A 22,871-nucleotide genomic window follows, 5' to 3' on the forward strand; every position below is an offset into this window, starting at 1 on the left:
CAAAATCTTTGGAACCGAGTATGCTTTTTTTCAGTGTAACCTTCCAAGATGCTACTCCATAACATGACTTTATATCATTTTTAATAAGTGAATTTCGTATACCTTTAAACATGTGTGGGAAATCATGCAAGGTATATATGCACCTTCCATTTGAAACGAAGTAATGTTGGCTATCAGTGTTTTTTAAAGAATTAAACATCTTGGTATTCACAGAGGCTTGATCCCCAATGGCACAAATTATTTTAATATCACACTGTTCTTCCAGAACATTTATATTCTCTTTAAAAATTTCGACAAAGTCATTGCCACAATATCCTTTGTTTGTATAATAAAAAAGGCCCCTTTAACCATGAAAACAAGAACTTTTTTTTGCAAAATTTTTATTTCTGTTTCCGCGTCCGTCATCTTCCAGTCCATCGTAGCAGTCATTTTCAATATTATAGCTTAATTCAGTGCGTATACTCATTTCGTCTAAAAGTATCATTGCGAATCTATCCCTCTCGCTCATTTGTGATACTAATTTGGCCAATGTTGTGACAACGTTTGAGTTAATTCCAGGTTTTAAGTTTTTGAAAGGGAATCCACGAGAGGATTGTGCTCTTAGCTGGCAATGGAAAATCTTCTTCAAATTTGAAATAGTCTATAGCCTTTGGACACTTGAAATGCATATTGAGAATAAATTGCTTTTCTTCATCAGTATATTTTTTTCGAGAACTTGAGCAAATTAAATTGGAGAATAGGCGTGCGCCTTCAGTAGCTGATGATGTATCCACGTTTTGTTCAAAGTATCCTTCAAGTTCTTTTTTCAAAACAATTTTGTCTTTTTCCAATCGCTGGACTTCCTTCGATAAGCATTGGATGAATTTTTGTGTTTCTTGTTCTTTTCTCTTTGCAGCTTCTTTTTCTTGCATTCCGATTTTGCATTTTTCCCATATATCTTTCAAGGAGATATTGCTCCTTCAATGTTCCTCTGTACTCTTGTGAAGTACCGGGTCGTACATCCAATGCGTTTTGTTTTGCAATATCGTTTTCTGCAATATCTTCATCAATGCTATGTTCGCGTTCTAATCCTAAATCATAAATTGGGAAGGCATCTCGACTTAATCGAGATGCTGTAATCATGTCCGAGTGAAAATGTTTCGCACATATAAAAATTAATTTTATTTCTCGTATCACATCTTTAATGCAGCATGCATTCCGCCATATTTCATTTTTTTTCTGTCCGAAGGAAAACAAAACAATTTTTCATTTACTGATGTTGAATTACAACCTTTTATTGCGCAGTGTTTTATTCTAAATCTCGCAGCTTTAGCAGGTATAAACGAAGTATGAATGTTGGGATCATCGTGACCTATAGAGCAAATGTTGGCATATAGATTTAGAATTTTTGTTTATTTTGATTCAAACTCTAAATTTAAGTTTTTATTTATAAAATAATCAGGAAATAAAGAGCAAGAAAAAACCCTGAAAACAAGAAATTTCCACAATATCTACAACGACAAATATGACCGTTACATTCCGTATCCAATATCGACAATATCAACTTCCAATAAGATTCCAATTCTTACAGATTACTCAATATTGTCTTGTTAGCTTTTGTTGTTGGTTGCTGTTTTTACTATAGGTGCTAAATATATTATATTTGTTCAATTGTATTCGAGTCGGCACCACACAAACGCATCTCCTTGTGCCACCGAGAACCACAATAGAAAATGGTAATGTTTATTGGTGCATTGAAATATGAATATTAGCTGATTTTGCGAGTAATCAAATTTAGAAAAAAAAATAACTCAATGTAAGGTTTCCCTACTCTGCAATCAGAAAAAATACCTTCGACAAGAATAGAATAAAGAATTTTTTTTTCACAAATTTTGTCTAATATTTTTATTTCGTTTATTTTATTTATTTGTGTGAAGTTGTATATGGGAAATACATATATGTGTACATTAAATTAATTTTTATTCGATTATAAGATAAGTGCATAATTAAGAAAAAAATACTTTATATAGTCTTTAAAATTCAAAAATACGTATTATTCATGCATGCTCTGGGTCACACCGCATAGTACACCACACTATACACTTTCAACACTCCACACAGAAAGTTAGTTGTTCAGGCTCACACGTGAGACCACTTTTTTCGGACTTCTATAATCTATACAAAATAATAACACAATTGCACTAGACTGTGGAGTTAAAAGTTAGATCTTTTGATAGATTTTTTTGTTACCAGTTCATACTATAAGGAAGAGTGCATTGTATTTTTCTTCTCAAAAGCTAGTTTTGACTTTGTTTTTACATTCGAGGACGAAGTCACTCTTGGAGAAATAATCGCCATGCCTCTCATTCATTTTTGACGACGCAGTTTAACGCAGTTTAATTTTAATTTGTCTTATCCCCGGCCCGCTTCGCTGCGCCTTCCGTTGCAGGAACAAATTCGAAAATATTTGAATTCTTTAAAAGAAATCGGACTATCAAGTAAACCGGAGAAATTTAAATTTTGCTCTATTGTTTTAAAGGGACGTCGCATTCCCCGATGCAATATCGACAAACAACGAAGTGAAGGCACACGATTTAAAAAAAATGTATGCATATATTTTTTCAAACATTTCGTATTGTTGTGTTTTTTTGTTTTGCTTATCTCAGCCTCTGCCCTAGCCGGCTGCGCTTCAGCAGAGCAAAAACAACCACATATTCCCCTTTTTTTAGTATAAAAGCAACAACAATATACGAGAGAGAACTTCACCTTTTGTTTGTGCGAGAGAACTGCATTCACGAGACAAAAACAACAATGAAAAAATAAAGTCACGCGTTCTGCAGAGGTAACCAAATAATGATAATTATTATATTGGCGAGCGGCAAGCAAAATACGGCGATCAAAACAAACCAAAAAATTAGTAAACAAATGTTAAATTGTTAACAGAGGCCAAAGGTGGATGAAAATTAACATTCTTGTGAGATTATGTGTTTGTGTGTTTTTTAATTCCGTTTGTGTTTTTTTAATTCTTCCTTTCATATGTGTTCATGTGTGCATATTCAAAGAACCTTTCCACAGTATGAAGAATTATTCCGAAAATTGGTCGGAAATGGATACATATTTATTGGAAAAAGGAATTGCATTCAATAATTTAGTACGTTGACCAGGGAATGAAGCTTCCTCGTTCTTGTCGGCGGCAGTGGCTTTACGACGATATAAATTTGTCTATTCGACGGACAATTATGCTTTGTAAAATCAAATTGAAGTTATTTATTGTAAAACCAAATTGAATGGTTATACAACCAACCTTACAATAAATTTCGTTCATAATTTCTTGGCGAGGATTTTGCAAAATCGTTATAGCAACTTGATTTTAGCCGTAACCGAACATTTTTGCCAATCGAAGCCTCTGCCGAATATGATGACTTAACTCTTATCAAATGTAGCCACCACATTACATCAGAAAAATGTATAATTGTTGTATTTTCTGAAAAAAAATATATTTTATTTTACTTACAATCATACAATTGACTTGGAGGATTCATTATCTAACGGTGATAGAGGTAGTAAGACGGCGATAGATTAATTGAGTAAAATTGATCTTGAGATTGCATATCTTTTTGGTGGCACATATTTCGATGGAAATGTTTTTTCGAAATACAATGTAAGTCTACAAATGGCTATCCTGTGATAATCGTGCTGGCATTAAATTTTTAGAAAGTGTATCTTGGCTGAAAACCACATAAAATAAAAATCCTTCGTCTAGCTTTATTTGGTATGGTTATAATTACACACTAAGTTGTTAATTTTTAATTTAGCTTTATTTGGTATGGTTATAACTACACACTAAGTTGTTAATTTTTAATTTTTGCATTTACAGAAATAATAATTTTGTTTGAGATTTTTTTAAGTTCACTAAAAGCCGTAACTTATATATAATTTGTTTTTAATTCTCCTATTTCTGGGTTTTACGTTACGCTTAAACCCCGTTGATACGTTATCTATACGTTACCCTTGAGTTAGCAATATGGCAAGGCCAATATTTTCACGAAATTGTAATAAAACAGAAAAGAGAGAAGAGTGAGACAAATATAGCATATATCTGTTGTCTTACCATTCGCACAATTCGTATATTTTTGGTGTACAGTATTTTCGTAGTCATTCGGAAGATATTCGGATTGCTGTCTTGTTTTCTCCAACAATGTATCATACAAGGAATACATACACATATGACTCTCTCGTTATTTAACAGAGCTCTGTTAGTAGCAATAAGAGTTGAAAATCTCTGAAATACTTTTGTTATGTCGTTTGCAATCCATTCGTATGTCAGCCACGGAACGTGTCGGTAGAGTTTGAGAAGCGAGCGGAGAAAAAGAAAATAAAAACATAACTTGCGGATTTTTCATTAATATAAAATCAAAAATATTTTTCATTTAAATGAATTAATAATGAGAGTGTGACTCCATTTAAAAAGAATTGATGAAAACAAATACATATGCTAAGAAAAGTTGAAAGAATAAAAAAGTGACAAAAGAAAAAGTGGAAATCATTAAACAAAAAATAATAAATAATTATAAAAAAAGTTATACTTTGTATTGTGTTAAATTAATTAACGATGATGCAATTGAGCTCCATCCTATAAATATCTAATGAATAGTGGAGATTAGAAAAGAAAAAATTTCCTTTGGATGAGCAAAAACTAAAAATCAATTTTGATCAGAAAGAAAGAAAAAACAAGAACCAAAATAAAACCTAGAACAAAAGGGAAAGAAACACAAGTTTGTGACATAGATTCAAAAATCAATCCATGATGACGGCCAGTAGTGTTGAATTTTTACCTATTCGTGTACCCCTTATGGGATTCCCCCGTTCCGCAACGACCTCGTCGTCATTACCTTCAGCGCAAAATAATGGAAGTGCCCCAGCAGCAAATTTGCAAACACCAGCGAGACGTCCGCCCATGGCAAAACTCCATGGAGTGAGTCGCAATTTGTTCGGGTCCCCAGAGCCGGGTGAAATAAACAATATCTTCCAACAGGAGACATTACGCCAACAATCATATGTCTTCCAACGATACAACATTGATATCAATGACTTGAGAAGCGATTCCCCATCACAATCGACCAACAGTGGTGCCCGCAATGATGGTGTGGAACAACCAACGCAATTGCCCACATTGATTGCCCACGAAATTAAAAAACATGAGCAACGCTTGCAACAGGAAAAGTGCAATTCTACATCTGCTGCTACTTCTTTGTCCTCCTCCAGTTTGATTACACCGCCCAATGCAAAAATACATAATCCCTCATCATTGGGTAATATTGGCAAAATGCGTAGATGCTGTAATGGAGATGATGGACTGACACCAACTACATCGAATTCATCGGCTGAGCGTCAGAAACCCTATGCCAGACAAACTTTACTAACAGGTAAGGCAACCCAAAGATATTTACTTATTTTGTCACATAAAATGAAAAACGTAGGAATCGCCTGAATTAGGCACACCCAGAAAACATCTTGCATATGGAGGCAAAATTCTTGATTGGTCATGTTCGTCAACAAGGATTACATTCCAAACGTTAGGCTAGTCCAAGTTTTTTTTTAATATGATTACGGCATACATGGCTATAGTAGTATTCGATTTTACCTACTTACAGAAAAGATATGTAGCAATTACATTCTTAATAGTTTAAACTCTCTCTTAAATCAAATCTGAATCATTAGGGAATGTGATGAAATTGATAGTGATATGACAAGAATAATTCGACCTCTCTATAAGGGCGGGCGGTACGATTTGGATTATTCTTCTAGTCATAGTTATCATAATCAAAACACAGACCCTACATTGAAAGAAGAGTTTTCTTTTACATCATATTTTGCTGCATTACGTGTAATAAGTTCGGCTTTAGTTCAACTTAAAGAAAAAATAAAAAAAATGTCCAAAGTATAAAATGTAATTAAGGAATTCCACAATACAGACAATCCATGAATGTAATTTTTCCCTCTAATGCTTAGTACTAAGTTAATTTCTGCGAAAAAACGGATATATTCATCTATCTCCGTAAATAGGGTCTCAAACCCAGGGATGTTAACTCATTTATGCGAAATAATATACCTGCCAATTTTTTCGTGCGAAAAATCCTGGGTTGCATAAATATGTGTTAGGAAATGCTCAAAACAAAGATTTCCCATTTATTCCGCGCTGACGTTTTTATATGGAGTATAACAGTTTTTCGTGCGAAAACGTGATCTTAGTACTAGGCTTAAAAAGAAAAATATGGCTGCATATATCCTATCCTATCTACCAGGTGTGGAAACACTTGTTCAGTTGTATGAACTCGGTAAAATCCTATAAGAATATTTCTTCCGAATGGTTTCCTGATTTACACCTGATTTCTTTGAAATATCCTTTAAGAATATCAACTTGGAACAATAATTTCGTATCTTTCGCGCCTTGTAGAACAAGGGTGGTTTTATATTTTCATATTTTTTTTTACTCTATTGTCAGCCTTAACTCAATATTTAACACATGTGTTTGTCACCCTTAAACGATTGCAGCGAAACAACCCTCTGGTAAATTTTGCTGCCTTGCCCATATGTTCCATAAAGAGGACTAAAATCTCGGATTTCAGTTCTAATCAGACATCAGCTGGCAGGAAAGTTGATTACATTCCATTTATATAGTGTTTTCGTTTTTGTCCTTGTTTGTCATCATCCCTTGCAATATACACAAGGGTTGTTTTTTTTTCTCTTCGTGACCGAAACGGTATTATGGATTCATATCCGTTTATGATGTCATACGTTTGCTTGTCTAGGTTAACACCACCACATCCTATTTAGTACATTCCTCATTTTCCCTCTCAGGGTGGTGGGTGTTATTAATTTTTGTTTAAATCTATTTCAACTTGTTTCCTTGTAATGTTTATTTTTCCCATCGATTTAATGGATCTTTTCTGTACATAGTATATTGCTTTCACATTAATTTGCCCATCATCATCTGTTAGAGGGGTGCGGTTTTCATGCTTACTTCATTGATGACGGAGCTATCTACATAGACCCCCAAACTATTCCATGGAATATGTTAGAAATTACATCTGTTTTATTTCAATATCGCTGTTTTCCTCTATGAAAATAATGTTTATAAACTATTAATGTTGGCATTTGGTTTGGTTCACATGACAGCATCTGGCAATTTTGTATTTATAATCTGTGGGAAATTGATGATCTGATTTTTTTTTGGAAATTTTTAAGTAAAGGGTGATTTGTTAAGAGCTTGATAACTTTTTTAAAAAAAAAAAGCATAAAATTTGCAAAATCTCATCGGTTCTTTATTTGATACGTTAGATTGGTCCATGACATTTACTTTTTGAAGATAATTTCATTTAAATGTTGACCGCGGCTGCGTCTTAGGTGGTCCATTCGGAAAGTCCAATTTTGGGCAACTTTTTCGAGCATTTCGGCCGGAATAGCCCGAATTTCTTCGGAAATGTTGTCTTCCAAAGCTGGAATAGTTGCTGGCTTATTTCTGTAGACTTTAGACTTGACGTAGCCCCACAAAAAATAGTCTAAAGGCGTCAAATCGCATGATATTGGTGGCCAACTTACCGGTCCATTTCTTGAGATGAATTGTTCTCCGAAGTTTTCCCTCAAAATGGCCATAGAATCGCGAGCTGTGTGGCATGTAGCGCCATCTTGTTGAAACCACATGTCAACCAAGTTCAGTTCTTCCATTTTTGGCAACAAAAAGTTTGTTAGCATCGAACGATAGCGATCGCCATTCACCGTAACGTTGCGTCCAACAGCATCTTTGAAAAAATACGGTCCAATGATTCCACCAGCGTACAAACCACACCAAACAGTGCATTTTTCGGGATGCATGGGCAGTTCTTGAACGGCTTCTGGTTGCTCTTCACTCCAAATGCGGCAATTTTGCTTATTTACGTAGCCATTCAACCAGAAATGAGCCTCATCGCTGAACAAAATTTGTCGATAAAAAAGCGGATTTTCTGCCAACTTTTCTAGGGCCCATTCACTGAAAATTCGACGTTGTGGCAGATCGTTCGGCTATTCATGATGAAATGTCAAAGCATACTGAGCATCTTTCTCTTTGACACCATGTCTGAAATCCCACGTGATCTGTCAAATACTAATGCATGAAAATCCTAACCTCAAAAGAATCACCCTTTATATGCTAAGCATATTTGGATATCTAAAAAGGGTGTAAAGGTACACAGTTAACATATGATTTGAGATTCGTTATAGTTTGCTATGTTAGTAATCAAGGTATCTAATAAATTCTACGATCCTAATGAAATTATACATTCATTTACATACAGTGACTACACCCTCAATATTTAAAAGTATATAACCTTAGGATTACAGTAAGGAAAATTATTACAATATTGGAAGATTGAAAGGGTGAATACAATTTTGTGTTTTAAGTCTCGCAAGTAATTTGAATTTTTGTCGGTATTATTACGTTCTATTGCCACGGTATAAAAGCTTCCAAAAATTTTAATATGAAACTAATGTTATTGTTAATCGAAAAAATATGTGTGAAATTCGGTAACAATGGCTGAATAGTCTAAGTGAGCCTGAAACTTATCCGGCCTGCCATTTTAATCTAACCTAGTCCAGGGGCGAGTTTTAGGTGTCTTCCATAATATATCGCATGTAAGGTCTGATTCCTTTCTTATTAAAAATATTCTTCGATCCAAAATTTTCCAAAATGGCGGTAAAATTTTCGGCAAATTTTATTATAATAGGGAATGCAAAACAATTGGAAACACTAAATTTTCTTTAAAACATTAAAAAACAAAAAAAAAAATTAACCGTAAAAAGTGGTAGATTTAGCGCGATTATGCTAATACCGGCCTTTTGGGATTAATCTGCGACAAAACTTAGTCGAAGTTTGGTTAAATATAGAGGCAGCCACTTTAGTTTAGGCCCTCTTAGACTATTCAGTCCAATGTCGTGAAATTCTCTCTCGTCAATGAGTGCTGCCCGATTCTGTATTGTGCTCAATGATAAGGGGTCTCCATTTTAAAGCCGAAAAGTCCGAAAAGCGAAGCTTTGAAATACTCAGAAATGTCACCAGCATTACTGAGAGGGGATAATTAACCGCTGAAAAACTTTGAGGTGTTCAGTCGTAACGGGGAATGAACTCAAGGCCCTTTGTATGTAAGACGGGCACCATGGTGACTCATGTGACGCATGAAGTCTAAGCCTGAACAAGGATATTTTGAGAAAACAACCTAACCTTACATTTATGAAAATTAAAGCTTATTGTCTTTTATAACAAATTCAAAATATCAGGTAATTCAAAGATTGTTTTGGTTAATTCAAAAAGTGAATTTCTTAATGCTAAGAAAATTTAAAATATCCATACATTTGAAAGATTGATATTTTAAATTTAATACAAGAAGTTTTTGGCAAACTTCACTCACCTATATCTCTAACTGACGATAGTTTGTTTGTTTGCGTAATCAATTACAGATAAAATTAGAATACTCAAAACATTATAATACAAAAATTCGCGCCTTTTTCTTGTTTAGTTAATTTGTTTAATAGATCCTTTGATTGATCAAGCTATGAAATAAACACTCAAAGCGATAAAGCCGATTCTTAAAATTGGGACTTTTGAAAGTGATTAGAAGATGGGTTAACTCAACTCGATGTTTTGTTTATTTTCTGTCAGTTTTTTTTCCATTGTTCTTCTCTCTGCTGACAGGAAGAAAAAAGGCGCCAAAATTTGGTAAGATATTTATATACGCACAAATGCGTACCTCCACCTTTTACGAGATGAGGATGGCGATAAGTTGTATGTGTGTGTGTGTGGGTATGTTTGTCACATTTGCAGCTCTTTAGATGAAGAAGGAACACGCGCCAAAACCTGAAATCAAACAAAAACACCAATCGAACCACTTCTACCTTCTCCCAAGCAAAACAAACTCGAAGAATAACACAAGTCCACTTGCATTTGTTGGTATTCTCGTTCTTTCCTATAACACACAATTTTTTGGTACATTTCATTTTTGGGGCATTTTTTATTTTCGGGGGTTTGTGACGAAAATAAGACGCAAGGAAGAAACCAAAACATTTAATTTCGCGCCTAAATCGTCAAAACTAAACTCATTCGAATTTATTTGGATGTCTTCACGAAACTCGGAGAATAGAGCTTTGCTCCTGTTGTTGTATGTTAACGATTAACAACGATGATTTTTGTTGCTTTGATTTAATGTACGATGTCGCAGCCCTTCGACAACTTCGATGTCGACTAACATTGATTGTTTTGGCATTGGTCGTTATTGTTAATGTTAGTCTAGTATGGGGACTGTATAGAGCACCAACACTAGATGGGGTAATACACATTAATTTACTCAAAGTGTTTTACTGGAGGGAGGGAGTGGTGAATATTGCGTGGGGGTATGTATTACGTATTTAGCAGGTGTTGAAAAGAGGGAGAGGTGAGTGCTTGTGGGACTCTTAATTATGGTGACACACATAGTTTTTGGCATTATTATATTTTGTTTTGATCGAAATATTTTTAATGATCTATTATTGTTTTTTGTTTTTAATAGAAGTATTTTATGTTTACAAAGAATACATTCACTATCTCGGCGATGAATATAGAACGCCATGGATTATTTGGTTTTGTTTTGATACTTTGTTCAATGTGATATGAAAGTAAAAGCACATAGAAAATTACTTTTAGTTTTCAAACTATGACAAATATTTGCTTAATCAGAAGATCTACATACAATTTCGAATCAAGAGAGTTTTTTAGGCAAGCCTGGCTGGGAACGAAAACAAAAGTTTTTTGTGCGAATTTGATGATACAAAATTTTATAAGGAAAAATTGCACATTCTTTGTATGCGTAAAATGAGATGTTCATATTTTTCATTTATGACTTTTGTATGACCTCAAATTAAAAATAAAAGTTATGCATTTCATATTTGCCAAAAAATTAAATATACTGCAATTTCTAGATGGTACAAAAAAAAAAAAAAAAAAACGAAAAAACGAAAAAAAATGAAAAATAATTTACCAGTTAACATAGAATAGATAAAAGAGTATGATTTTTGAAATATTATGCAAGCATATATATGAATTTAGTTGAAAATGATTTGTTTATTAATTTTCATTTCAATACCGTTGGAAAGCAGCATTATTTTGGCGCAATAACAAAAGAATACAAGCACAATAAACAGAAATTTTTACAAAAAAATGTTTGTGAAAAACTGTCATGCCCAGGCGGCTCTTTATTTCAAATGCTCGAGATCGAGAGAGACAAACAAGCAAATAAATAAATACACAAATGCATTCCTTGCTGGGATTCTAAAAAATATAAAAAGTTCAACAAAAAAAGTTTTTTGAAACTGTGCCAAAACAAAAGACAAACTGGCGACATTGTACAAAAGGCGGGAAATTTTTAGGACTAAAAATGATTCAAAGAAATTTGTTAAGTAATATAAACGAAACAAATCTGTAAAAAGCGCGGGAAATGTGATAAATATTTTGGACTTATCTAGAATTGTTTGCATATTCGAATAGGTGGTAATCAATTTTACACCATTTTTTACAATTGCTTACATAATATAATGATTTTATATTGACAAGAGTCAAGTTTTTTGAATTCCTAAAAAAAGTTTACACCAAAGGTTCAAGGGAATGACCTAAAATTGTGTGGTCACATCAATATAGTTTTCTCCCTTTTGAAACATTCGCGCATATTTTGGCTGAATCGATATATTTGTACAAATTTTCAAAATAAAAAATGGCTTTTTCAAAGCCTGCGAAACCATAATTTCGAAACATGTAATCCTCCACTCAATAGCATTTAGTTTTAATCAAAATGTATTACGAATTGCACACACATTTACTACATATGCAACACACCTCGACTCAATCCAATCGTCGATTCCTTTGTATGTCACTATTAATTACAAAATGTTTTGAGGTCAAATGTTTGTTTGCATTTACCAAATGTTTCGCTTGATATATTTGAATAGATGTTTGATTTCAATTATACATTCATACATATATCGTATGTGTATATCTTCTTGTGATTGTCGTACGCCAATTACAACTACAAATTAAATCGTCGATGACTCTTTGTGCTGTACTCACACACAACATGTGTTTGCAGTGTTGCCAACTCCCCAAGGCCAAAAAGCACCAAAAATATATTATAAATTCTAACATACCACCACACCACATACCACCATTGCACCACAAAATCGAAAATTAAATGCACTACTAAAAAAAAAAAAAAAAAAAAAAAAAAAAAAAAAAAAAACTTCCGAAGATGTGCCTATTATAGAACTTTTGTGAATTGAATTTTAAGACGTTAAGGTGGGTATTAAGATCGAGTTTAGCTGCTAAAATAGTCATTTTTTGACCATTACAATTTCTTTAACAATTCATTTTAAGGAATACAAACTTTGTGAAAATTTGCTTTTGGCTATTCCCCATCAAGTTATAATAAAATTTGCAGCAAATATGCATAATTTTATGCCTTTTTTACTGATATAGTTTTCACTTTAGCGGCAAAACTCGAACTTAGTACTCACCATTATGAACCGCTATTCAAGTATACACTTTGATCAGTTTTAATGCTTTCGTCCAATTCATTTTGATCAGTGATGTTTTTCAACTTTCAAAATATTAATATATGGAAGGAGTCTATATTAATATATGGACGGAGTCTTATTTCAGTTGTACGTGCTTTTGTGAATTTAATACAAACGTTTTTAATGACATCTTTACCAAATTCGAAAATTCGACACTCATCGCTCGACTTTCCTACAGAATACCCTAAATAACAATATTAATTAAAAAATAATCAATACCAACTTCATAACAATCAAATTCTATATTTGGCAATAAATTTGAGTTTCTTCGGCTCTTGAAAGTCTAATCAAAATTTTTGTATCAATTAAACTTAATACTGTTCAAAATAAAAAAGCACCAAAAGCACTAAATGAAAATGCCAGAAAGCACCAAGTTGGTGCTTTTTTTGAAAAGGCACCAAAAAGGCAATTTGGTGCTTTTTAGAAATCAAAAAGCACTAAATTTGGTGCTAAAAGCACCAAATTGGCAACACTGTGTGTTTGTGTCATTTTTTGTTGGTTTGGTTCGTGCTGTTGCTATAATGCATTCTGAAATGATTGCGCAATAATTTGGGCGCAGAGAAAACGAAAATCTTTTTGTGAGAAGTGCCCATACCAAAGTTATCGCCGTGGGCATAGAATACCAAAGATCAGAAAACAACTAGCTGACGTCATTGCGTTTTTTTTTGTTATTGTTGTCATGCATATTCATCTCTTTCGAAATAAAGTGCTCTTTTTGAATTGAAATATGCACTCTTCATAGTTATATTGTACAGGTTTGATCGTTTTTATTTTGTTTTTGTCAAAAAAACAACTGTACATATTTTCTGGACAATGGCATATAACACCCTATATAATATTAGTTCAGCCGCACCCACACTGTGGGTTGTGACTTGGCTGTTGTTGGTCTTTCTTCGCTTTTTGCGTTTATGTTAAAAAAAAAGTTGGATCGTGTATACATAATAGCGTTCTCCCGCATTTATGCTCAGTGGGGCATTGTGTATAGAAAAAGAGAGCCAATGAATGAGAGTAAAACCCCCTTCCAGCAAACACCATAACATTGGGCTTTATTTTAAGTTTGTTTTATAATTTTAATTTGTTTTTATATGGTTTGAGATTTATCTCCCGTCACGTTTAAATTTCCCAGCAAGTAAAAATACTTGCAAAAGCTTATAAAAGACTACTTTTATAAATGCAAAAATTTCACTTAGCCCAAACATTGTAAAATATTATTGTATTTCCTATATGCCTACAGTGGTTGGAAAGACCTTGCATTTCATGTAGAATTGCAGTTTTTTTATCCACTGTCAGTGCCAGTATAATTTCACTTGAATACCATTAATTATTTCAATAAAAACTAAAATGAAAATAAAAACTTTAATTAAAATTTCTTTGAAACAAATAAATATTTACATATTTTTTTGTAAAATAAATAAAAAATTCATTATAAAAACAATAGCCTAAATTAGTTCCATTATTTTAGTCAACTATGTAAATTGAAAAATGTTTTATTCCATTATATTTCGATCTAGCCTGTCTACTTGGAGCATTTTTCTTTTTATCCACAATATACATTTGTCGCCCACTGTAACCCCGTACAATGTGTACATGTAGAAGTAAAAAAAGTCATACGAACTCTTTACACCGAACAACAACAGCAATAACGAGCCATGAGCTTGAGCAATGAATGTTGGTTGCTTGTATCGACGTCGACCGAATTAGGCGAGTCAGTCGCGTGTGCTTCTAGCTGATATTCGCGAGATCAATTTCTGATGTTTATGTTGTATTGGTTTTGTTGTTATTGCTACTACATATATAAATTTCTCCAACAACTTTACACAACTCCCCACCGATGATTATAGAATCTATATTTTGCACTCTCTGATATGTTCTGTATTAAATTCTCTCTCACTCTCTCTCATTGCTATTTTTATAATTTTTGTATGGGTGTATCTTAACACATCGGTGTTGTTAGTATTATTGAATTTATCAATAGATGTTTTTGTTGCTGTATTTTATAATTTTTCAATAAAAGTTTACCTCATCATTGCTGATGTTGTTTTAAGTTCTCTTATCCTCTACTTCCCCATCACTGTGTATGCATACATAGTGGTTGGCCCCATAGGTTGAGGTTTATAAATACGTTTCTCGAATAAATCAACTATAGTTTTGTTGTCTTCTTTCTTTTTTCATTTCTCTTATGGGACTTTTGTACATTTATGATAATCTTGGTTATGAAAAGGCTTAGTTTTGAGCAAAGGAAACGTTTAAGTCACAATGAAGTCCTTTCTTTTTGTTATTAGGACATTTTCGTGTTATTATTTTACATTTTATTTGTTTGTTACATGAGCTTAACTTCATCATTAAAATCATCAAACAACAAATAATTTAATGAATATATTAATATATAAGTATACAGTTCGAAGTCTTCTAATTCAATAATTCTTTCCTGTTCCATTTGATCTATTCTATTCTAAAAAAAAACTGTGAAAATTGGCGCGCTTGATTTGCCGTATTTTTATTTTGTTAAAAACAATGTTCTTTTTTGTTTTGCTAAACGTCTACGACGATGTTGCGATGTCAAAGACGCAATACGAAGAAATTTTTGCCGCCTTTTTCTAAGATTTTGATAATACACTTAGTTGAATGGGACGAAATAGAAAACAAATTAAAATAAGAAAAAAAAAACAAACTTATGTATAAACTGTACTACCCTTGCTATACACACACTCCCTGCACATCTCTTTCCCCAACCACACCTTACTAATCGAGTTTCGTAAACATAACAAGCACGTGGGTCTGAAGGTCGTGTTATCTTTATGACTTTTTATTCTCATTCTTTCCATATTTTCGCCATAATCGTAGATGGAGAGGCATTGGTAGGCTTTATATCTTAAATGTTTTTGGAATTCTTAACTTCTTAATATGGGTATTTTGGTTTGTGCATTTGTGTGTGTATTTTTTTTTCGAGATCATCGAGTAATTTGCTCACTTTTCATTTCGTTCTTATCACTCACTTTGGGGGTATTTGTTTTGCTACGTTTCGATTCAATTCGTTTCGCTTGGAAGTAGCGAGAGTGTTTTTTCCACGTTTGTTTGTTTTGCTCATACGTTTTGCGTGTTTATTGTTGTTCTAGAGATTTTGCAGCACATCGCACTTGTTACACAAACAACAAACTTTTGTTTGTGAACAGGTAAGATAACAATTGTGGTACTAAGGTTAGGCTTTTATTTGGAACAAAATTGGGTTAAACGGCCATTGGTAAAATAATCAAAATACAAATTAACCAATTCACGCTACGTATAACCGATATAGAAAAGGATTAAAGCTTTTCATTTTATAATTTCTTAATACGATACATATTGTAAGTAAGGACCTGTTCTTGCCGGACTTCGTAATAGTAAAAGACCCTTAGACAGTCACCCTTCATCGAAATGGCGACGCGTAATTTAATTTTCGATCTGAAATGTGTTTTTGACAATGACAAATTTAAGTTATACTATTTCAACCACTTTATAGTTTTTGTTTTATACAGGAATAGGGTATTAAATTTTTTCAAAATACTCTGCAAATTGCCACATTTTCATGTATTAAAATTCACTTTATAGTAAAATTTTTGCTAATAGTGATATAAATGTAAAGCTCAATACCAGTAGCTGCGATCGAGATTTATATTGGCACTCATAATGGAATGAAATATCAGTACTCACTGATTCAAATATAGCTGGACAAAAAAAAAAATCATTGGATTTAATCAAAACAAATATTGTGGTAAAGAAAATACAAAAAAGAGACGGTTGGAAAACAATAACCAATTTGTGAATAGAAATCGCAAATCATCATGGCCACAAACAAATATTTAGGTTACACTAACACTATAGTCAGTTATTCTGCGCCCGACCCCCAGTCAATTCTCCCTCTCTCTCTCTCTGCTAAACAGTGGGGGAGGAAGAGTCCATAACTCTACCATACAGCAATAAATTATGTCTTGCAAATACGCATAACAACAAAGCAAAATTTTGTGATGTCTTACGAAAAGTAAACAACAGCGGCAGTGGATATTAAGAAGATAACAAAGTACGCTGTGGACGATAAAAACCCACCAAAGAAATAAGAAACTTTAGGAAACCCGTTCCTAAAGCCAGCTAGGCAAACAGTCAACAGCGCAAAGAAGTGTTTTTCAACTTTTTCTTCTGTTTTTGTTTTGGCGTTTCTTTCACACTCGAGTGTAGGAGCTGATGTGTTGGAACTAAAAGCTATATGCTTACCACGTACTGCTTAAGTTTACAGTTAGTTTTGGCAAATGACGACGAGTATTCATTCCCATTTTTTTATTCGAAAACCCCCAAACACCATTATTATGAAAAAGAAAACCAAAACAAAGCAATTATGCATATAGCCCAAGCGAACCAGCCATGTAGCTCCAAGTCTCGAATTGAGGCAAGAGAAAACATGATTAACAAAAACAACAACAACAGGAAAAAAACACACTACCTATTAAGAAACGAAACCAAAGAAATCCCATATCATCAGTATTATGCATATGAGGAGGACAAATACAACAAATATTTATGTTGTAAATTAATGCCAGATGTTGAAAAGTTGTTATTAGATTGCTTGAATTCCTCATTAATAGTACTACTATGTATACAACACTATTCGAATGAAAGTTTTCTTCACTTTTGGAAATATTCACCCATATTACTGAAGTTGCCGTCGCTTTCTGTAGCTTTTCGTCTGCCGTCACTAATTGCTATTTTGTTTGTCGATATATTCTGCTATCGTTTGTTATCGAGGAAGATCGGTATTCCAGATGACGATTTTCGATGTCAATATATTCGCATGAGTGAGCAAAAATTTAAAAGAAACTATTAGAAATGAATCAGTTATTGCACTGAGGATTTGGAAAAAGCTTTTTAGCTGTGCGTGTTACAACAACACATCATAGTCAGTTTTGTCATAGAAATGTAATTTTCATTTCACCTTCTCTGAAGTCGACATTTGTACCATATAGGACTCCTGGTGTTTTCTACAGTATCCATACATTGTACTAAATTATGCATAGGATTCTCTAGATTTCTCTTTGGAGAGAGAGAATTGCTTTACAAATCAATCAACTTGCATGTCACAACGACTGGCTGAGCAGAATGTTTCTTTCTATTGGAAAGTAAACATAAATAATAACATTTCACAGAAGAATTGAGGACAGACAGGTAACAGTACTGTCAATTCACTTGGGACGATGTAACTTTATTGTTCTATGTTAACATTACTTAAGAGTTGCACACAACTGTTGTAAAATTATTGGGTACTCACTGTAATAGAATTACCACTCATCACTAAGAGAGAAGTGAGACCTATACCACGCTGTATTACATATAATTTGTTGGTGTAAATCATTGTGTACTCCCGCTCTCACTGTAATTATCATTCCTTTCAACTTAATGCTATCATATGGAACTTCTGAACGATGACACTATTGATTAGATTGCAATAGGGTGATATTCAATGCAATTTATTCCACCACTAGGTACTTAAGTTCCAATAGATATTTTTTTCCATATTTTGTTTATCTCCTTTTAGTTTACAAAACAAAAATAAAATATTTATCTCTACTTCCAAACAAGGGAGGAGATAATAGTCCATACTAGTATACATTCTACCCCATACGCAGTTTTCAAATAAAAACACTTTAAGCAAAAAACAACATTAATGTCATTTGCTTCAGGATTTATTTGCTGATGGTTAGTGCGTCGGCCGAGGGGGAATGTGGGTGACGAAAACGGAAAAAATTCCATAATTATTGTCGATGATTTTCAAGGTTAATATAGATACGGGCCCGATGCATTTCATTGACCCTCGCCTTGTTTTCTATGAACTTTTATTTGCTTTTTCTGCAATTCTGCCTTCTGCTGCAATTCGATTTATGGGGGCTGAACGTTTGTGATTTCACTGCCAGCGCTATTTTTGTATTCGAAACGAAATAACATTTATATTGCCACCAATATTCCACTCCGATAGGTGTGTTAGCGGGGAGGGGGTAAAGAATGACGAGTATTCTGTGCTTATCTCTTCTCTAGTTGGGCTATTCACTATACAGGGGCTGTTTATAGGTTCGTGTTTCTATACACAATAAAAAAAAACATAGTAAACAAAAAAAGAAATGATATACACAAAGTTTTTTTTTAACAGTAAAAATAAAAATCATACAAATCATTTAGATTTTGCTGATTTTTTGAATCGAAAGTAAATTAAAATAATAAGCAATCTATGTGATGCTGTTTTTACTTTACTGTTACTTGTTTATAATTTATTAGAAAAGCTGGTTAAATTTAATTAATATTAAAAGTCTCTAAATATAAAAGTCTCTGGTGAGATAATAAATAACCTCTAATCAACTCGACTGATGTTTGTTTACTCATTTTTTTCAGTGTACTTTTATTAACTTTAGTATTGCCCCATCGTGCACTTGTTGTCTACTTGAAGCAAAAATATAAAATTGGAAAATGTACATTTTACTTATTTTCGTTTCTTTGTTTTCTTTTATTTTTAGAAAGTTTCAATTTGCGCAAAAACAAAATTCACTCAGCTTCGTCATCTTCACAGTTATCAGCCTCAACTACAACAACAACATCGGCTCCCTTAGCTGTCGCCAATGTATCGTCTCCAGCAGTAATTGCCAACGCTGAGACTCTACGTCTCCACAAATCCCCATTAGAAGATACTCATAGAAACGTGCAAGTATTAAAGCTGCCACAAGCCAAGCAGGCCATAGTTGGTTACCAGAAAAGGGATGCCAATGAGGTGACAACAACAACAACACCACCAAACACAGATGACAGCAACTCAGATGAGAATGCATCCACCATAGAACAAAAGCAGGCACATTATAATGATTCCAATATCAACACCAAGCCTTCATCATCAGCCATCACCATCTCCGCCGAGTGTACCAGTCAGACACCGAGAAGCAATATTACCACAACGTTGTCCATAAATGTTGTGCTAACTACGCAAAATGCGACGACGACGACCTCCTCTATGTCTCATCAACTTGCGTAAACACCATCTGCAAGTTTTGTTTTAAGATAAAAATAAACTCCAGAAAATCTCCTCCAGAGTGTTGTCACAATAAAGTCATCAACAGGAACAAATGAACAAGAACTTGCATGTTTGGCCAAAAATGGAAGTGTTCAACAAAGAGGTCTGGACTTCTTGAGTTAGCAAATTCCCTAAGCGGGGTATAAGGGGGGCTATGGGCTCTTACTCATTGCCCATATCCCTTTACACCTTCCTATACAATTGAACCAAACACACACACAGACATGTACACTCTAATTTTTTTTACAAAAAGAGATATAAACAATTTTTTTGTTTTATAATTATCATTAGTTTATTTTTAAAATGAAAAGAAGAAAAACGGAAACAAACATAATTGAAAAAATTTCAAATTTTCACATTTGAATATGACTTTCAAATGATCTCATTTATATGAAAATTAAAAACAAACAAAATATATTTTTAATTATTATATACTATATATATAATTCGCATATATATAATATAAAGAAATTTACACATAATGCTAACAACTGATTTCTTTTACATATATCAACAACAAAATACCAACAGAATTCGAAGTTATGTTAAAAAGAATTGTTTTTTAAACCAAGAACAAACAACACAAAAACTTTCAACTAACTCTAATGTAAATTTAATAGAATCACCTTTCGATTTTTCTCTTTAAAAATCTATTGTATTCTATTTCTAACAAAATGAAGTTAAAATATCTGTACTATGATGACCATATCCCCAAGATGTCTCCTGAAATTTGTAAAATATAGAATATTTAAAGCCTATGTCCCCTTCTAAACTTCCTCTCTAATGTAGATTTATTTTCCTTATTTTAGCATCTTGACCAATTTTTTTTACTTTGTATTGATGATTTTGTTTAATTTTTTTAACTATTTTTAATTTGCTTTTAATCGAGAAAAAACGAAAACTGTGTATATTTATTCTTACCAAAATTCCCCTCCCAGGAACCCAACCTCCCCAAAAAACAAGTATCTACAAATAATTGTAATATAATATTTTTTTTTTTGTTTTGTATTTTATTTTTGAAAGAAATTACAAATTTATGCTTGAAAATTATTATTTAAATATTTTAGAAAATACTGTGAAAACTCAACAAAAATGTGTTTTTTATTTAAATTATTGCATAAAAAGAAAATCGGAAAATTACAAAAAAATATTTTTTAAAACAAAAATAAAAATCTATTTAAAAAATTAACCATTTGGTGTGTTTCTTTTTCTGCTTAATTGCGACGGAATAATTAAAATTGGGTCGTTATAATAACGGTAAGTTCATCATTTTCAGAGACAGTTCTATGTTCATTTATTAAGAAAGAGAGAGAGAGAAGAGAGCGAGTGAAAGAAATAGGCTCGGCACAGAATCCGAAGAATCTGGCAAATCGCCTATCAAAATCGATTTCGATGCAAGTCGTAAGCGCCGTGGACTACGTGACTACGTACTCTATTGAATAAAAAAATCCAAAACTATACAATTCTTAGTAAACAAATAGAAATTTGCATCTGTTTTCATTCGTAAGATTTTGGGTCTGTCATTTTCGAGGTCACAAATAAATTTTAGATGCGATCTTCGCAAGTCATCGATTATATGAAGAATAGAGGTGTGCACGTGAGTAATATTTTACTCACGCATACTCACGATGGAAATATCTTACTCACACACTATATTGTTTCATAAGTCTCACGCTAACGCACACTCACGAAAAGAAAATTTGTACTCATGCATGAAAATTTCGTGACTCCAGAAAAATACCGTGACTCATGGAAAATGTCATGACTCACGAATAATTTTATGATTAGTTTATCTCATGAACACATGAGCGTTATTAAATTCTTCTTAGGTGTCAATAAAATTTTAAATTAATTTAACTGTTGAGCGTTTTATGTGAGCGGGATTATTTTCGTGAGCGTAATTGGTTACTCACGCACATTCACGAAGATATTATTTTCGTGACTCACGCTCACGCACGACCCTTTGGTTTGTTAATCACGCTCACGCGCACTCACGCCGTTACCATCAGCGTGACTCACGCGTGAGTCAGGAACATTTTCATGAGTCACGACAATTTCGTGTCCCGTGCACACCTCCAATGCAGAGGTGGCAGACAAATCTAAGGCACAGCCCACATTCTTCATCTATTTCGTTTGTGAATAGCTCACATGTCAACGCATTTTCCAACTTGCATTGCACAATTATCTATATTCTAGACATACATTAGGGTGGGTCGACTTGAACGAGGCCGTCATTATAATGTTTAAAATTTAAAAGTGTTAGAAAATTCAAAAAAAAAAAAAAATCATTGATAGACCTACCACAGTTTCCATATCCCCATATGGGAACACATTAACTCTGTTACACTTGTCTTCATGTAAGCTTGGAAGCAAATGGTCAAGTATGTGGCTGAAATTCAACGTTCCTATTTGTGTAATGCAATTTCCCCCCTCTAATTGTTTTACACCCATAAAACGTTCATTTTCACAGTTCAACGACTATACGGGGCCTCTTTTCGCTTGAAATGACTCCACCACCACTCGAATTCTATGGTTAAACTAAATTTAAGGTATTCATTGTCAGGTATGTGCCCATGTCGAAGTAATCGGAAATCATATTCAAGTGAGAAATGTGTTTCCCATGATGACCATCATTGATGATGTCTGTCTGTCTGTCCGTTTGTCTGTAATTCTGATTGTCTGATTTATGATTAGTAGCAAAGCTGTAAAGCTCGTAATCATCATCTATTAGTAGGTCTATTTTGTAAATTGAACTTAAGTTGAATTGTACTGGCATAAATAAGCAAACTAGTGTAGGAAATACTTTTACTATGGACAAAGTACAGTCATGAAGAAAATATTAGCAACATTTGGATTTATTGGAAATTAAATGATATGTTATTGTTGTGAATATATCTGGATACACCACCAATCGAAGGTGTAAATTTTGAGCTGACTTCTTTGGTAACTGAACCCAATCATTTGTTTTCTTCACAAACTGTTTGATTAGGAATAACTTCTTATCGGTGAAAACCAAATTTAGTAGCTGGCACTTTCATGCAAGCGTAGCAACTCCTTTTGCAGTCTAACCTTTTGTTTTGTGCATCTGTGAGCTCACCAATCTCATTTTTATATTGGTATTGCATCCATTTTCTGGTTAACATCAGTTTACAACCAAGTTTTCCACCACTGCGGAGTGGAT

General features: G+C 33.3%; 1 protein-coding gene and 1 long non-coding RNA gene across 2 annotated transcripts; one reads left to right on the top strand and one right to left on the bottom strand.

Moving 5' to 3' along the window:
- Nucleotides 1-1,869: 1,869 nt before the first annotated feature.
- On the bottom strand, nt 1,870-2,628 carry LOC142219786 (uncharacterized). The gene is made up of 2 exons (XR_012717769.1): nt 2,230-2,628; nt 1,870-2,154 (listed from the first exon to the last, which is right to left on the bottom strand). It is a non-coding gene; the product is annotated as an uncharacterized LOC142219786 (long non-coding RNA).
- Nucleotides 2,629-4,288: 1,660 nt separating this feature from the next.
- On the top strand, nt 4,289-20,879 carry glec (gliolectin). The gene is made up of 2 exons (XM_075294985.1): nt 4,289-5,405; nt 19,143-20,879. The coding sequence occupies exons 1-2, from the start codon at nt 4,784-4,786 to the stop codon at nt 19,649-19,651; spliced, it is 1,131 nt and encodes a 376-aa protein (XP_075151100.1). The 5' UTR covers nt 4,289-4,783; the 3' UTR covers nt 19,652-20,879.
- Nucleotides 20,880-22,871: the final 1,992 nt, after the last annotated feature.

Source organism: Haematobia irritans, chromosome 1 (assembly GCF_050003625.1).
Source record: "Haematobia irritans isolate KBUSLIRL chromosome 1, ASM5000362v1, whole genome shotgun sequence".
NCBI lineage: Eukaryota > Metazoa > Arthropoda > Insecta > Diptera > Muscidae > Haematobia > Haematobia irritans.

Excerpts from the sequence above, each read along its gene's own strand:
- glec (XM_075294985.1), top strand. The coding sequence starts at position 4,784 with ATGATGACGGCCAGTAGTGTTGAATTTTTACCTATTCGTGTACCCCTT. Across the intron at positions 5,406-19,142 it reads CAGACAAACTTTACTAACAG|AAAGTTTCAATTTGCGCAAA; the intron begins GTAAGGCAACCC and ends TTTTATTTTTAG.